This window comes from Barbatula barbatula (assembly GCF_947034865.1).
Source record: "Barbatula barbatula genome assembly, chromosome: 13".
NCBI lineage: Eukaryota > Metazoa > Chordata > Actinopteri > Cypriniformes > Nemacheilidae > Barbatula > Barbatula barbatula.
The window spans coordinates 21,579,296-21,597,512 of record NC_136776.1 but is presented as its reverse complement, the minus strand read 5'-3'; the positions used below and the strand labels follow the sequence as shown (position 1 = coordinate 21,597,512).

At 41.2% G+C, this 18,217-nt stretch overlaps 1 protein-coding gene across 4 annotated transcripts in view; it reads right to left on the bottom strand.

The window, feature by feature from the left end:
* Window positions 1-519: 519 nt before the first annotated feature.
* The window catches only part of arhgef18b (rho/rac guanine nucleotide exchange factor (GEF) 18b), a 29,755-nt gene continuing 12,057 nt past the window's right edge, over window positions 520-18,217 (bottom strand). For all 4 annotated transcript variants that reach the window (XM_079470705.1, XM_079470706.1, XM_079470703.1 and 1 more), the window contains 21 exons: window positions 15,662-15,726; window positions 15,366-15,420; window positions 12,614-12,767; window positions 12,422-12,528; window positions 12,201-12,341; window positions 11,774-12,024; window positions 11,463-11,588; window positions 11,248-11,365; window positions 10,920-11,174; window positions 10,729-10,805; window positions 10,474-10,652; window positions 10,323-10,396; window positions 9,666-9,851; window positions 9,215-9,361; window positions 8,650-8,768; window positions 8,495-8,554; window positions 8,215-8,262; window positions 7,293-7,772; window positions 3,113-3,437; window positions 2,852-2,977; window positions 520-2,735 (listed from right to left, as the gene is read on the bottom strand). In XM_079470705.1, the coding sequence (XP_079326831.1) occupies window positions 2,590-2,735; window positions 2,852-2,977; window positions 3,113-3,437; window positions 7,293-7,772; window positions 8,215-8,262; window positions 8,495-8,554; window positions 8,650-8,768; window positions 9,215-9,361; window positions 9,666-9,851; window positions 10,323-10,396; window positions 10,474-10,652; window positions 10,729-10,805; window positions 10,920-11,174; window positions 11,248-11,365; window positions 11,463-11,588; window positions 11,774-12,024; window positions 12,201-12,341; window positions 12,422-12,528; window positions 12,614-12,767; window positions 15,366-15,420; window positions 15,662-15,726 (3,239 nt within the window). In that variant the 3' untranslated portion in view covers window positions 520-2,589. The remainder of the gene's footprint in view (window positions 2,736-2,851; window positions 2,978-3,112; window positions 3,438-7,292; window positions 7,773-8,214; window positions 8,263-8,494; window positions 8,555-8,649; window positions 8,769-9,214; window positions 9,362-9,665; window positions 9,852-10,322; window positions 10,397-10,473; window positions 10,653-10,728; window positions 10,806-10,919; window positions 11,175-11,247; window positions 11,366-11,462; window positions 11,589-11,773; window positions 12,025-12,200; window positions 12,342-12,421; window positions 12,529-12,613; window positions 12,768-15,365; window positions 15,421-15,661; window positions 15,727-18,217) is intronic.

Below are 18,217 nucleotides of genomic sequence, written 5' to 3'. Positions count from 1 at the left end.
AGAAAACTATTACAGAGACAAAAGCGGGAGACATCATCTGTAAAGAGTTACACGGGGACCGGCCGCGCTGCTGTCAGATCCGGGCTGGATAAACGGGAAACCACAAACGGGAAACATTTGTTTTTAAAGTTCCACTAACATTATAAGGAAAAGTTTTTAAAGCCACATTTGTTTGGCTGATGAAATGCTGTTTTAACTTTGAGAAAACATGACCTAGGTGATGTGCCGTTATTCAGCAATAACACACGGGTTATTATGACATCTTAATTGAACGCACGCAGACCGGAAGTTAATTTAGGATTAAGTTAACTTCCGGTCTGTGTTGGGTTATACAATTTATTCCAGATTGAATTTATAATTATATTAAATAATACGAATATTTGATTGTTTATTGTATTAAATTGATTCTTTGCGGAGGTCTACCAAAAGTTTGGGGCACATAACCTCCATGTCGTTGGCGGTGAAACAGTCTATATACTGTATATACATAGTGTCGAATGCAAGTAATGCACAAATCAAACACATTTTTAAAAATATTTTATTACTGAAACATCTCTAAAGGCAGCGCATTTAAGTGTTCACAAATATTTCTATTATCCTCTCTGGAGCAAATACAATGTCGTGGTAAAAAATAAAATCGAGCGTGCTAAGAACTTCATGAAGACAAAACCTCACGCAAAACCCAGATTTAACACTTGAGGTCCCCTTAATATGTTCTTGTGTCCAAAAGTGGCTAGTGTAATCGCAAAGATTTCTTTTTTGGACATTTTATATACTTTGACAACAATACTTGACCAAACACTATGACTCTACATGAAAGACAATAACCACGCCCAACATAATGGTTCAAATGACAACGTAAAGAGACAGGAACATTTAACTCACATTTGTAAAGTTACAAAATCAAAACGGAACTTTGAGGTAAAGTGCTCTGCAGCTAAAAAAGTGAACGTTTAGTCGCTGACTTGAGAGAATTTACTACTATGTGATAAAAATCACATGACATTTATTTACAGTTTGCTGGTCAAAATTGATCTGCTACAGTATAAAAAACACGTCCCTTCACTTGCCCCTTCAAGCGTTAAACTGGAACAAAATCGACATTTTCACAAAGATGAGCGTCAAAACTTTCTTTTCTTACATCAAGCAAAACAGATGAAATGTTACTCGAAAGCGATGCATCATGTCGTTTATAAACAAACAATAATACACTCAGACTGAATAACAGACGTCGTTTTCATAAAGAAAAAAGTGCCTACAAAGGAATAAAACTAAATTTTACCCGGACAGCGTTTTACAACCCTCTCTAATTCCAGTGGTCACGTGACAGCCTTGCACAAGATCTACATCTCATCTACGAAATTCTATGTACAACATATACATACAAATCACACTGTCGTCTATAAACAAACTACAGATTGGCGACTTCATACTTACAGCCATTATTAAAATTTAACAAAGAAATGGAGTATTTTAGGTACTAGTCTTTGGTGGAAAGACGGGAATCCAAAGTTATAGTAACATTGCACAGTGACATTGTTTCTGGGGTCATCAGAAGAGGAACTCAACTTTAGGGCAATGAATTAGAAACAAATGTATTGAATGTCGGTGGTGATATAGGGAAAGCAGATTAGAGAAACTGCTTAGCCGAACAAGAGATCAAACTAAAAAACCTTCATTGCGATGTGAAAATGGTTTGGCGAAAATGTTTTGTTAGAAACTGCCAAACCTGCCAAGTAGTTCATGTGCCGGTTACATGAATGAATAATGTTTTCTAGCTGGCACTCTTTTTAAAAAGAATAGTTTGGGTGAATCTAACAAGGAAATATTCAAGTCATTTTATACGAAAATGATAAATTGAGACATTCTCATCATTTGTCGTTTTCTTGATAATGTAGGTACAAATGGCCTGAATGTTTCTTGACAGTGTTTGTTAGATTTACATATTCAACTTCAAATATATTTAAAATCCAAAATTATTGTTAGCTAAAAGAGTTTCCTTCATCATATAAAAACATAAAATAACTGCTGAATGAAAACTGACTGATAAAATCTTGAATTCTAACTTTCCTGCTGTTGATTCTTTTTTGTTCTTCCATATTGTAGACCGTGCTTGGTCACAAAAATTTGTTTGAACATGAAGATTCTGACTTTGACCCAAATTCAAGGGTCTTTACAAGCCAAAATCAACACATCAGTGCTTTATCACGAAATAACACCTTCCAGAGTGACCACAACATCATTTTCCATCCAAATTCCATGATTTAACATTAAGTGGAACATTGACGTGGTTCAAAACTGCTCGCCATAACAATAAGCGACCCAAAACATCCACATATTCTTCGTTGTGTCCATCAGGAACGTATGCTACAGAATTGTTCAACACGTCTTTTGGTTTTCTGTGACATACGGTGAGCATTTTTTGTACAATCTAAAACGTATTTTCCTTCGTTGTATTTACAAACTTCAATAAAAATGGTAAGCAGTTAAGACTGAGCAAAAAAGTCTCTACGTAAAAATTAAGACCGTTTCATCATAAGGTCCAATATGTCTTTCCATTGGAATTTCCCAGCATGCCGTGCAGGGCGCCTAGAAAAAGATAACGTCTTCCTTGGCGGCCTCGTCGCTCACAGTGTAAGGGCTGGTGTGCTTGATGTTCTGGATTTGGGATTTGAGAACGGTGGGTGTGAGGCCGGACTGGGCATCCGCATAGCCATCCGGGGGGCTGAGGGAATCTGCAGAGCGAGCAAACAAACAACAGCTCTGTCAGTTGGGCCTAATGACTGTTTACACAGCAGGTCAAGGGCGGTTGAGGCACGGCGAGGAATGTTGGGAGGGCCTGTTTGATTACCTGAGTGTGACGGTTGGGGTTGGAGGGGCTGCTGGTTGGGGCTGATGGGGCGGCGTGCTTTTAGGTTTCCCTCTGAATCTCGTGCTGACAGCTTGATGGGCAGCATTTGCTTCATATCAACAGAGGCTGTGAAACAAGCAAAACAGTTTGTAAAGTCAACACATTCTCCTCCAAACAACTCAAAGTACACAGAGACCACATCATTGTTGCTGTCCCTTTTTAATGTGGCTGTTCATAAAAACGTATGTGTGCTAAGCTGACCCAAGCTCTCGGTGCGGTGTGAACTCTTTCCCTTCACGCTCTTCTCTTTCCCCTTGCTGAGGGCAGCGAGTTTGGTGGGAATCTGCTGCTGGACTCCGCCCTGCTTGTGCAGTTGGTTGGTGGTGCTGACGAGGTGGATGGGAACCTCCGTTTTCGTCGACAGGGTGTTGCAGGAGCTCTCTCTGCGCGAGTGGACCTCTGGACGCTCAGGGTAGTCGGCAGGGGATGCGGAGAGAGAGGCCCGCAGGAGCGCCTTTTGAGGAAGCGACTGGTCCCCCAGTCCACCGAGCAAGAGCTCGCCGTTAAAGCTTGAGGAGAGAGGAAGCTGTAACAACAAAAGCAAATGTGTTAATAATCAAAATGATACAGCGATATTCTGAATTCTATTAAAATTATTTTAACACATTTCCAATTTCTTGACACGATTGATCATTTGCTAACCATGCCATTTATGCCATTTGCTCTGGACTTTGGTATTTAAAAACAAACGCAATGCATTATCGCACAGACATGATCTTTAAAGTCAACTTGTGAAGAGCTCTTCGCTATGTTTGAGTGAACACGGAGGAAATGCCGAGCTTATGTGTCGCATGGGGAATCCAGTCTGTTCAGGAATTGGCGAGATCCACAGGAAGAAGGCAAATTCGAAACACATGCTGCTTCTTGGGCCGAGCGAAGGCATTCTTTGATCTACTCGTGGACACACTTTGTCAACACAGGCAAAGAATGTAACAAAATTCGAGGGCGCCCACATGAAAGGACTGAGTTAAACATGAGGTAAAGATTAATAACGGACGTCAGCGACTGACAGTTTAGTCAGCTGGCTACCCGCCAACCCTTTCATCCCAGGTAACACTTTGTACGCTATTCGGAGGGATAGTCCACCCGGGGCGACTTAAAGTTACCATGCCTTGCTCGAGGGGTGAATGAGTAGCGCGGTTTTGGGGATGTACTGAACTCAAACTGTGTTCGAATGATTAATCGTGATGCTTCCAACACCCTTGGACCTGGAGGTGAAGACGGAGCAACCGTACTGTCCAACACGTTTACTTAAAGGTGTGGAGAAGATTGACCTGAAACTTGTACCGCCCGAGTCGTTTCACCACGTTCCCACCCGGACAACTCACAACTTTACCCTCCAATTTTAACTTTTCTAGGAAAAGAAGGGATGTATGGCACAACTCATAAATGTAGGCGTATGTTGAACCCATGACATTCTTACAAGTGATGTGCAAACCTGTATTCTAAAATATTCAGTTTAAATAAAATCTTAAAATTTAAATAAATCAAAATGGCTATATTTTAGTATCGTCAGTGCCCCTTGACCCTTGTTGGAGGGTCATTTTAAGATCTAGATTCTAGAAGAGGTTGGAAAAACCTGAACGTCCCAACCTGCCCAGGCAGTATCACCTGAAGCAGTGTCAATGCGGCCTTTGTCAAACACTTTTCTTAGGGACAGATGCTTCATTGTCTCCTCTCCTGAGGTGCCTTCAGTAAATATACGGTTTCCAGAGCTGAAAATATGAGGGGTGTGCGAGGTTTTCCCAACAAAAGCTTGATTGACATCACATAAACAATTAGGACGGGCCGCATTCCAGCGGCGGTTTTAATGAAAGCTTGCTGGCAGGTAATTATACGTTGCGGTTTTCCCATCTGAAAACAGCCCTGGATACTTGGAGCAAATATTCATTTGGAGCTCTTGCGCTTTTCTGCTCGAATCTAGAAACGTCTCTAGTAAATCACGGTGCTAAATACCTGTTGGTGAAGGGTCGCTTGGATTTTTTAACCTCAGACAGCTGAGCAGTAAAACTAAGCAAACCTCGCGGCACAAAAACAGACTCCATGGAAACACGAGCATCTGTGTTTATAACTGGCCATAAATCTAACAATGACAACATACATCTAGAGGCCCATAGTTGGACTTTACAAAGTGCATGGAAAATATAAAGGAAAGAAACAGATTTAATGTTGTCAGAGTTATCAGTGCTCTAAAAAGTCATAACACGAGAACGGAAATGAGCAAGAAAAGAATCGGCCACGTCAGAAAGTAAAGCAATATATCTCACTTGACGGATGATGACTGACATGGTAATAAAACAATCCAGCGTAATAAAACAGAGCGGAACGTTGATGCTCCAGACAAAAGACGTTCGGCTCAATTAGTAAACCGTTAAATCGTTATAACGTTGTACCTAAAGTGCCATGAGCAATTATGCTAACGTCTATCGACCGTCCAGACAAAAGAAACAAAAAGCATTAGTTTTGTACGACGTGACCACTGCAAACAAAAGCTTCAGACGGACAGAACTTTATCAACAGACCGAAAAAGTTATGCAAATTCTCAATGTCTTTGTTGTTATGAAGCACAAATGCAAACTTTGAAATGCCGTACGGTCTTTTATCCCAAGATCTGAACCCCCGGCAACAAGGGCAGACGGTTGATAGCTGCAGAAAAGCGCGATAAGCCCAGTTCACAGGAAAAGGCCAGGCGTGACCGGACATGCCTGCATGACCTCATATGCATACAATAAACGTGAAGATGCGGTAACTTGCTCAAAGAACGTTGTTAGTGTCATTGTATAATTCAAAAGCATCCGGATTCTAAAATGCCTTGACATGAACTTGAAATACAGCCATCTCAACTCATTTTTAAATGAGTAATCTACCATTTAAAGCTGCGTTTCGTAACTTTATGTCTCTCTGTTTAAAACATAAAATTGCAGGTTACTTAGCGTAATCATTGTCAAACGACGTAAAACTGATAAGGAATCAAAGGGGAATCAAATAATAAAATGATTATTATTCTAAGCTTACTGTTGTGTATTGAAGAAGGGAGTTTTAAACTATGTTTTATGGTGTGAATAATAAAAATCATCAAGAACATAATAAACCAGGTTATAGATTGCAGCTTTAAGGAAACAAAGGTCTTTCTAGAAACTGAAGTAAGGGGATCTGTTTGTTAAACACTACCAGCCTCATCTCACACTGCGACACGGTTTCAGTATAGCTGAGAAACTGCAGACCAGGTCAGGAAATCACACAATAAGTGTCTTTGTTAAACTGTTTGCACAGAGACTTGCTCTTCAGCGAGCGAGCTGGTTAGGACTGTTCAAACAGCGCCCGTCCGAGCTTCTCTTTTCTCACAGATCTGCTTTGCTAATCTAGCAGGTTTATCATAGAACCGGTAGGGCAGGGTGGCAGATAAATCATCAAGACTTGAGCATGAAGTCGAGCGGCTTCTGTGTTGCCTCACAGTGACACATTGTTTGCTCGATTGTCCTGGCAGAGCGGTGCAGAAAGGAGAGCGTGGGAAAAGCAGACGCTGTCTTACCTGGCACACCTGCGCTTTAAATAAATAATAATAATGATAATGTGACATTGAATGGGAACAGTAGGTGACATCAGCCTAATTCAATGTACCAGTTCCTGTTGTCCTAAATGCATGACTTCGAAATGACTGAGAAAAATGGTTTTCAAGGTCTATACAGAACACCTCAGAATTTTTGCACGAATAAACGTTAACAAAAAAGATTTTTCTAAACAAAACCATATGTTTGAACTAAAACAGGCTAGCTGATGCAGGAAAGAGGAATTGATCGGTCTCTTAAATAATGTAAATCACAGCTTCTGCGACGGTCACTTCGGACGAATATCAATTGCGCCCAAGTAGAAGGGCAGAGCTCTAGAAGTGGAAATTCGAAAGGGAGACTAGTAACTGTCTCTCATAACATCGCCGTTTCCATCACACGGTGACCTGAATAATAAATATCAACGCCATTTTATCTTGCCGTTACCTTGATTCTGGTTGGCCAAACGAATCCAGGTGCTGGACCAAAGTCGTTTTAGACACTTGAAAGTAGATTCGTAAGAAAGAAAAACTGTATATTTTGCTCATGCAAAAAAAGAAACCTGTCGCAATGCTTGGGCGTTGCTATGGGGTTGCTAAGGTGTTTTTATTCAGTAGCTTAGGGTCTAAGAGGGTAATCCGCCGGCCCAGGTAAAAAAATCTCCCCCTAAAGTGCTGGTTTCTAGATAAGGTGGTGTTTAGTTGAAAGGTATGTGTTTACAATGAGGATGGTATTAGCAACGTTACTTTTATGTCTGTTGCAACTGTGCGTTGGCAGACAGGAAGTGTTTCTTCAAATCGTGACATCGTAACCCAAAGTGGAACACCCCTCACCTGTCCAGCCTCCTGTATGAATAACGCGGCAGCGTTTGGCACTGTGTTGTGCTTCCTCAGCTTCCTCTGCTGTTCAAGTCTTTCCCTCTCTTTCTCCACCGCTCTTGTTGACTCCCGCAGCCGCTCCAGGTCCTGCTGGTACGTCTGCTTCTGCCGTTCCAGCTCCTGTCTCTCCTCGACCAGACGGACTTCCAGGCGGCTGCATTCTTCCTCTTTCTCCTTCAGCCGCCGTTCTGCCACCTCAGACAGCCGTCTCTGCCTCTCGCGCTCCCGCTCCCAGCGGGCCTGCTCCTGTCTGTGCTGGCTCTGGAGACGCTGAAAGTTGGCCATCTCCTCGCGGTGCTTCTCCAGGTTCCTCTGTTTCTCCTGTTCAAGGAGCACATCCGTGCCACGGCTCCGGCCGCCAGAACGCTCCCGTTCGGCGGTCAGGAGAGAGGCCCGCTGGAGCTCGATGTGACTGTCCTGCTGAGCGACGATGGCCTGAGCGGAGGGACAGAGAGGGGGTTTAATGTTTGAATAGCTGTTGAGACATACTTGGTAACTAAGGCTTGAAGAGTGTCATGTGTTCTCAGCTGCCTGTCGTTGTGTCCGCTTTGGTAATAAAGTGTCTGCTGAGAATGTAAATGGTATGAACATAAGATGAAAGCAAACAAGTGAAACAAAACTAAAACAACAGTCGAAGACTAACAAACCGGAGATGAGGGAAACCATTGTGGAAATACATTATTATAGTTGTCTTAACCATCTGATCCGATTAACATCACCCACTAACATCCCACATGCAGAGACCACAGCATGAGACGCCTTAAGGTGTGAAATTCCTCAAACAAGACATTTCTATCTCTGATCTTATCTCAGGGGCTTCATTTCCTGAAACGCTCTCATTGATACAACAGTCGGTCAGTGCGTGTGTGTGTGTTACCTGTAAACTGTAGAGCCGCTGAGACAGCAAGAGGACTCGCTCGTAGAACTGGATGAACAGGAAGACAATGACAGCATTAGTGCCAGATATTGAAAAGCACCGTTCTCACCATCGATACAATACCAGCATTCCTGCCAGGTTAAACAGCGCTGCATTAACCGCTGGTAAGGTGCGGCGGACGCAAAGGTAACTATTTAAAAAATGCATTGGGTGGCCTAATAAAACAATGCACTCGTTTATTTTCTCACGGGAAATTGTCCGGTCTGATGTGAGATCATACCTCTGCTTGTGGAAATCTGAAGGTTGACTTTTTGTGGCCACCGGGTGATGAGGTCTCATCCTGTGAGAGACAGACATTTTGCGTTTCAGCCAAATACAGTCTATATAATCACAACAGAATGGACGATAGAGGACAAATACGTTAATTCAACTCACCAGCTCTTCCTGGATTTGACCTGAATAGACCTCTTTGATCTGCGGGTCTGAGCTGGCCCGTTCGCTGCGATCCCTGGATCTGCCCGCCACTCCGGAGACCTTCTTCTTTATACTGACGTCTGTGTGAACACCAATATACACATCTTACACACGGACTGAATCCCAGATGGGAATGTTTGCACTTTTGAAAACGTATTTAGGCAGATGGTACGGTGTCATCTTGTCCTCGATAAAAACAAATAATTTGGCCTACTGCAAGGGATTGTGGGTAACTTGCAAACGAAAATAACTTGATTATGTCTGAAATGTAGCATACACAAGTAATATATATTCCCGGGTCCACAGAAAAGTCTTAAGGCTAGTCTCAGTCTTAACATTAAATATGATCAAAAATATCACTTAATATGTCAGTGCCATTGTTTTGACTGAATATGCACACCTGACATTTTTGAAAAGGGACTTGAATATCCTAATTTAACTAAGGCATAGTCCTGGCTTAAGCTAAGCCTTGTCTGTGAGACAAGGCCCTAGTCTTATATTTATTGAAGTTTAACATGACGCTCACTTTTATGCAGTATTTTAGGAGAGCTGTCGTAGCCCCCAAAGGTGTCGGCTCTGCGAGGAAGCATGCTCAACCCTGGACTCTGGTTTCCTTCAGTCTGAGGAGATGTTTCCTGCACACCGGATGCCAGGAGGTTCTGAAGGTTCTCCGCTGCAGAGAAACAAAGTTCCTTTAAGCTCCACGAACACTCTCAAGTGATCCCAAATACAATAAATCAATAAGAATCTAATGCTTCTTGACATATTTTGAACACGATTTCAATTTGTTTCAACGCCTGCAAAAAATGAATTGAAGGGATTTGTTTGATAAAATACAGCAAACGGAGCTGTGAGAATTGATGGATAGACAACATATTTAATATGATGATTTGCACGTTTTCTGTGCAGGTCCGCTCATACAACATTCTTTTAACAAGTAAAACGAATGCAACAGGTGAGATGCCCAGACATGTCACCTTCTGTGATGGCTCCTTTGAGGAGCTGCTCCCCCTGCTGGAGGTCGGAGGCATCGCCCCGCAGGAGCAAACGTGAGTGATGACTGAGGTCTTCTACGCCGGCCACAGATTCGACCAGATCTGAGAATAACTGCAGTTTATCCGTGAGGCTCTGAGCGATCTCAGCGTCCTTCAACATCAGCCGCTCTGAAAGAGAATCAAAATGGGATTATGTTTAATCTTGTATGCAAAATATAAACAAAAAAGACACGTGTGTTGCATGTGTGTAGTTACAAACACAAGTACGCCCTCTAGTGACCAACAGTCGGCTAGCTTTTCTGGAAATTTAACACATTAATGATCTTCAAGTCTCCAAAATGCTGTACAATCAGAGAACCATCCCAAACCAAAATATAGTGGTATAGTAAAAAATGCAGACAAACACAATCAGTGCCTATTTTGTCAATAAATATGCATTAAAATGCCTCAATATTACATACAAAATCATCATAATATTTGTTCATTTTATATCACATTAATCAGGGAAATGTTTCGGAATATTTGGGGTATTTAATAATATAAATTGACCTGAACGGTATAACATAAAATGACAAACTAACCACAAAGGTGTTCTTAGATGTCAAACTAAATAACGAATATACAAACTGCAAATGTTACCATGAAATTCGCGGAATCGAACGACCCTGGCCTCCTCTTCCTCACTGAACAACCTCTCCTCTGTATGTGGACAGCTGAAGAACAGAAATAAAAATGTAAGATCGACTGAAAATTAAAGTACACATTAAGTATGTTTTAATAGATCACACACCTTTCCACGGCCTGTCGGATGTGCGTGATCCATGTGTTGCGCTCTTCTTTCGAGGCTGTGTGGATCTCGTACATTTCGGGTCGGTTAGAGGAGGCGCAGATGAGGAACATGGCCCGCTCCTCGTGAGCGACCTCCCGCACGATCAGCTTCTGCAGGGAGATGACGGACAGCTTGTTGTCCTGCCAGGAGAAAAGAAACGTTAGTTTTCGTTTCGTTTAGATTTTCCATTTTAAATGACGTCAAAATCACACTCACCACAGTAGAGAACATGTATCTCTGATCCTTCTCTTGCAATAAGACAAGAACGTCAGTCAGCAGTAGAGCCAGAATATCTAAAGGCAGAAATTAAAACATTCTTGACTGTTATAAAATAGGAAACTTCACAAGTTAAAAAATACAATTTTAATATTTTACGAAATAAAATTTATTAATCCTAAAGCAGGTACCTTTGAGTCGACCAGACGCGGCTTTCCAGCAGACCGTGCCTTCTTTCAGCAGCCTGCGATGGCCCTGGCACAGATCCTCCTTGCGGAAAACGCGTCCGTCCTTGATCTTTCCCAGAGGCTTGGGTTCCATCTTGGAGGAGATCTCTCGGAGCCGAGCTTCCTTTTCGTAGCGGTTGACCTGAGCGTCCACCTGACCGATGACGTCTTTGATCAGGCCGAGAGCTTCTGCCAGACCTTCATGTTCCTCCGTGCCAGCTGCAAAGACACAAAGTTTAATTTGCATTTCATGTTTCATTACATTAACTAAGAGAATGTGAGGGATAATAACCTTCTGTATTGTGCAGGATTCGCTCCACTAAAACAGGATACTTGGTGATTCGCTGTGTCACCAACAGGATGCACTCTGGAACGCCCAACCGCCGCACAATGGACAGATTGCTTATTTTCTGAAATGCACAATAATTAAATATATAAAAGAGTGCATAGGGCTACAGAGGGCATCCGGTAGAAAAGCATTCAGATGTGGGGCAGAGCTTTACGTACCCTAATGAGGTTCTGAAACTTCTTGTTGCCCTGAAGTTGTTCTTTGTAATAGTTGACGGCCTCAGTGTGGCGACTGCAGAAATCCCCGTAACATTCTTTCATTCGTTCCCCGAGCTCTCCGGAAAACTGCAAACAGGACAAAAAAAGAATTATGAAAAAACATTTACATTTTTATATTCAATTTATTTCTGTTTAAATGATCAAAATATGCTTTGCAAATAATATTTTCAACGGAACACTACTCTGTTCTACTCTACAGAAACAGGAAATTCTAACCAGGAAGTGTGAAACGGGAAGTTTTTAGCATGTACCTGGGATATAAGGATGTCTGAGAGTTGGTTGATGGCATAATCGTGTTCGCTGCCCGTCTGCAGGGACTCTGCGCGCCGCTCCCTGAGGCGGGACAGGAAGTGACTGTGCAGCTCCAGCAGGCTGTCAAGCTGCGGAAACAGACAGTCCAACCTCTTGTCGTCCATCTGTAAGGCCTCGCGCAGCTCTCGAGCGTACACGCGCTGCATGATCTTCAGCGTCCTCATGTGATGCATCTCCGTCTGGATGAGCTCTGTGAACATTTCATTATTACTTTTATCAGTGACTCACTCACAGACGTCACATGATCCAAATGATTTTATTAGTTGATTTTACTGTTATAAGATAAACAAAAAACATCCAGTAAATCATGTTCAGCAGGCATTATACTATAAAAAGGTAGGTGTGCAGTTGTGATGTAACACTAACCGTATATAACGTCCTGTCTCTTGGTCATTTCCTTCGAATGCTTCTTCAAGAAGTTGTTATCCACGGCCAGACTCCAGGACTCCACTTCAAAGTCCTGCATGATGGAGTCCAGCTCGCCCCGCAAAGTGGTGTAGTACGCATCTGAGCACCAAAAAGAACCAATAAGCGCTGACAAATGCATTCAAAATATCCATCTAGCCACATGCGTTGCGACCACTCACCTTCCACGATGAGCGACTCGGGTGTTGAGGAGACGAGAGACACAGTGTCATCAGCAGGGCGCTTCATCCTGAACGCATCGACCTCGTCCATATCTCCTGTGACAGAGCTGATGGAGAACTCATATGATTATGAGAGAACCTTCCCCACGTGTATCTTTAAGGGTTAAGACATATAAGCTAAACCTGACTCACCCGCTGCTGCTGTTCTGGTTGGCTGTATGATTGCTGGAGGCGGCTGGTTGGGCGCGGTGTCCTTTAGGCGAAACGGTCATACCTGAAGCGCAGCGAGCCGTTCGGGACGAGCCATCGGCGGCGAGCGTCTGGGCGGAGTGGGTCTCCCTCAGAGCTGTGGGGAAATGAGAAGAGTTAGAGCGGTAACAGTGCCTCAAAAGCGAGCGAGGCAGGCTCTCGAGGATGCGGCTGGTGAGGGGGTCTCTGTGGAGGACGACTCGAACCCCGAGCCGGTGGGACAGACCCCAGGAGGCCGGGGGACGAGTGTTCTTCCGATGAGAGCGGCGGATTCTGGGTAGTGCCAATGCCATGTGCAAAGGATGGCAAAAGTGAAGGATGGCAACGTAGAAACCACAGGGACAACGAATGTCTGCAACTCGGCAAGTGGACGGTGGGCTTTATAAAGCGGTGTGTGGGTTCTAGAAATCTCACACGCCCCCCCTCTCTCTCTCTCTCCTCAGCAACCTCCTGTTGCGCTTGAGGATTTTTTGATGGAGTGGGAAACAGTCAGATTAGAAAGATCAAGTAAGATGTGTTATTATCTCCAGAAAGAATCAGCGATTAATAGCTAACTTTATTTCCCTACCGCCGATACACCTTCACCAATGCCATATCACAATATCTGATTTTTATTTTTTTACCGAACTGATATGTTTGGTCAATTCAATTTTACCCTTAACTATATCTATTAATTAACATTGATAAATAAATGTATAATTATTAACTAATGACTTAAGAGATATTTTATATGTTAAGAATGATTTATTATATAATAAATGTTTGATAAATATCTTAATTTGTCGTTTTAAATAAATAAGTATATTTACAATAAACATGATTTTTGACCAATTATTTATATTATATATATATATATATATATATAAAATCATATAAATTACACTGACAAGCTCGAGCAGATTAAACCAGAGGCATTATAGTTTAAGTACTTATTTTTTGAGTTTTACGTTCATTTTAGTGATTAGTTTAGGCATTTTTGTATATGCTTTTGACATTTTATAATTTATCTGTTCATAATTTTTTATGTTGCTATATAAGAATAATTAATTTTATTTTATTTGTTTATTATTAACATTATAGTGCTTTAAGCTTCATTCCATTAATTTGATTTGTATTTTTTCATATAGTTTTAGGTCAATATTTGATTTGATTTACATGAACAGAAATGTTAGTAAACTAAAATAACCTTGGATTAAACAAATATTTAATAAACAAACACACCAAATCTAAAATTAAAATTGTCAAATAAAAACGAAAACGCTTATTAAACGTCACATAAAGAAACCCTTACAGTCCTGAACTACAGAGTTAAATAAAGTACCACATAAACTGATAAAATATCCTAAATAATACATAAACGTATAAACATCCAGAAGCGTCAGGGTAAAGCAGGACATTTCCAGATCTTTTCCGCCGGGGACTGAAGCATCAAGTCTCATCCGCGCTTCTTAAAGCAATTACCACCTCGCTCATGGTCACAGTGGGAGGTGTTTAACGAGACGCCCGGAGCCCTGAGTAATTGCCACACCGCACCGCTTTGACCAAATGCTCATTCGCAGTGTACGGAGGGGTCGTCCGGTCCTTTTCTAAGATGAAACTCCACTTGAGTCAACTCGAGAGCTCTCACTTGCTTATAAGACAATGACTAAATGTTATTTTTATGGTATCTTGAACTAGAGATTGAATATATATATGACTATGATAACTATATTATTTTGTTTTCAAACGTAAAAATGATTTGACTTTCATATTTTCACAAATTTAGCGGTGCTGATTTCTTCGGAGCAGCTGGCAAATGGTCACCGTTCTCCATCAGATTTGCTGGAAAATTAATTAGGGAACCGTGATTAACGTCTTAAGTGCTTCTCTGTGGGACTGCAACGATGAATCCCAAAGAACAACAGCCAGATGACATTAATTTGCTATCAAGGGACACCAATCACATCTCCCGCCCATTGCGTCTATAAAACAGGCCGATCACATGCAGGAGAGGAGAGCAAAACAAGCTCGGCGTCATTCTCTTCCTTTTTCACATCACAGATCTGTTGTTTTTCAGCCGTGGTGGGAGTAAGTTATTATTCATATTAACTGCCAATGGTACTGTTGAAATAAGACAAATTCATTGACGCCCCAAACAGTCACCAGTGTTTACAACATCATTCAGGCAATTTACATCCTTATTCTAGCAATAAAATAAACACGGATTACAACATTAGTCCGTCGTCACTGTTTTTGAAACAGCTATGAATTATATTTTCTAGATTAAATTGAGAAATTGCCCGCTCTGAAAAAATACACATGTTTCATTCTGTGAACTACTAACAATATTTCTCACAAATTTCAAATATTGTTTCTATTTACATTCATTTGCAGAAAACGAAAACGGGGAAAAACTGGTGAAAATAGCAGAAAGGATCCTCTGTATTTTTTCAGAACTCAAACAAGTTTCACTAATAAAACAGTAATATTTCTACATGTATTTCGGGAAACTTCGAAAAAAAAATGTGTCATGCTGTCAGTCTTTTACATTGCTGATGGATGACTTTGTCACTCATGAGGTTTGACTTTCTTTGATATTCAACAAATATTGGCCTTGAATGGACACAATGCATCTAGAAATGCTGAATAAATGAAAATTTGGAGATGTCTCTCAACGGTGCGACGGCTGTATTATGTAATAGTTATATCTGCTTACCTTGATAATTTGACTGAGCTGCAGAGGTTGATAACTTCTGTACTGAATCTTTATTCTGTGCACACAAAACAACAAATCTTTACTAACCCCGTACAGTTCTGGTTTATCTTTAACAAACCACACACCCTGCCACTCCTGTGACCAAAGATAAGACACTCTAAGAGTGAAGCGTTTCAATTTGATCACTCAAACTCTTCTGGGTCTCTAACAAACATAATCTACCGATATTTAAGTAACCATATTGAATAACATCCGACATTGAATAGCTAAACATGATTTATCGAAATGAATCTTACCTTGTCTTTACTGCTACACTCTGGTAACAGGGTCCTGCAGGTCTTATGGACGTTCACGGCACAGTCTGGAGATCAAGCGGGACACCAGCGCGGCACAGAAAGAAACAAGTTGACGTTGTCATTATCAGAACCCGTTTATCTGCATTCAGACGATTCGTAAAACAAGATTGCGAAATTGACTCGTGTTGGTGGGGGCACGAGATGGAGGGCTGCTGTCGTAACAGAACATTTACATTGACAAAAACACACAACATGACTATTTTTTCTTTGAAAAACAAAAGAAGATATTTTGAGAAATGTCTCTGTGGTTTTGTGTCCATACAATGGGAGTCAATGTTGTTTGATTATGAATATTCTCGAAAATATATATTTCTGTGTTCTGGTTAAGAATGAGAAGTCATACAGGTTTGGAATGACATGAGGATGAATACTTGGTGAAAGAATTTTCATTTGGGGATGAACGATGAACTGTCCCTTTAATCAGAAGCGGACGTGAAGCTGACATGAAACTACATCTGTGGGTATAGTAAGGCTAAAACCTCTCAAAGTAGTGTGAATTGATTCAAAAGAGCTCGACAGCAGCCCTGTGGGCAATTTTCCACTTTTCACCCCCCAAAGTGACAGATTCCATTCATTTAGTCAAACCCAAGGTTCTGATCAATGATCACACCATCACGGGATGGATATAAATGACATAACTGAAAAAAACGCCTCCAAAGCACATTAAAGACCCGAATTTTTTTACAGCATTTACAATGTCCGTCTAAAAAATCCCCACAATATTGTATGATTTATCAAGCCTCTTTATTTCCGAACTGAAACACCTTTTCCTTTTCCCAAGATTCCCAAAAAACAGCTTCAAACAGAAAGTGTCAAGATCAAACAACTATTTTCTGGATCATTACAGGCTTACAAACGGAAGAGGAACTAGCGCGGTCACAAACGCCGGGCGTAATCCGGTTATCGAGTCACATGATCGGCTCGTTGGAATGTGGAGGCGGGCGAACCGTGTGTTAAGCATGTTGTGTAGTTGTTTATTTCACACTCTGACAAAGGCTCAAGAATAGATGCTAGGAATGTAACAGTATCGAAATCTCACTGTGCGATAATACCTTGGCATAAAGTCCACGGTACGGCATTATTCCAAAATATAAAATGACAAATGATGACTTGGAAGCGTTCCCTTAAGCATCCTCGTTTCTTTATCCTCGAATCATAACTGTTGCTTAGAGGTACGAGTTATGAAATGGGTCAAACGACCTACAAATCCTTGCACCAGATGGACCTTCCCAAAGATAACATCTATCATTCTTTCCAAAATTCTCTATGTAGGTCCGGATGAGCTATCGTTTCATACCGTCATGTGATCACGATAATATTGAGACAATTTTGCCATTGCGATAACACGATATTGATAATACTGTTACATCCCTATTCAGATGCATCAACAAACTGCATGCAAAAAAACATCACAAGACAAGACTGTTAAATGGTCCTTTTAAAGGGATAGTCCACCACAAAACCGTAATGATCTCAGTATTTATTCATCCTTTTGTCATTCAAAACCTGTATATAACAGTTTCTTCTGAGAAACACAAAATAAGATAGTTTAAGAAATTTCTTAATGGTTTTGCGCTCATAACGGAAGTCAACGTTCATCAAAAATATCCTTTTGCGTTCTGCAGAAGAAAGTCAGACAGGCTTGAATGACACACGGTTGAATAAATGATTCATGATTTTCATTTTGGGGTAAACCGTCTCTTTAAGTTTAGCTGGGGGTGGGCGGGAGTAGATTGGCTGAAGTGAACAGCTACTGCCAGATGCATTTAAAAGCATGTGACTATTCAGAATCAGACCTGCATGCAAAAAAGTCCAATAAAAACACGCACTCGGAATCAGCCGTGATAAGCTCTATGGAAATAAGAAGAGTGTGTTTTAAAGCAATGTGCATCATTATTTCTCCCCAAAAACAAACAGGTAACAAAACATATCATCTTACGAATCTCTCTCCTTGAACATTTTGTCAAACACAAGAACGCCTCGTGATAAACCTCTATGATTTAACATTATTCAATCTAAGCTTATATCTAAATACAGGAAAATATACAGGAATCAGAATATAATAGAAACCAGAGTCAATAGACATTCGCCTGACTAGCAACACCCTAGAAACGCCCTAGCATCCATTTAAAACACCATAGCAACCAAAACAGGACTAGAGCATCATGTTGACTCTCTGCGCGTTTAAAAGAAAACTGTAAAGCCTTATAATAAAATAATTCTAATACACCACGAAATATAAGCTCTATTAAATGCAGCCAATCCATACAAAAAGACTCAAGCTGAACTGCACTCGATCGCATGTTCGTGACAATGAGCCAAATAAACGCATTAAAACCTCACAATCTGACAAGCCACCTTAAATCCTTTCACGTTTTATTAAAACCCCCCGAAGTCATTTAAAGCTGCGCATAACAACATACGACTGACCTGCTCGACTAGCCAATCCAAACTAACACAATGGACACCTGACCTCGTACGCAGACGCTCTCTAAA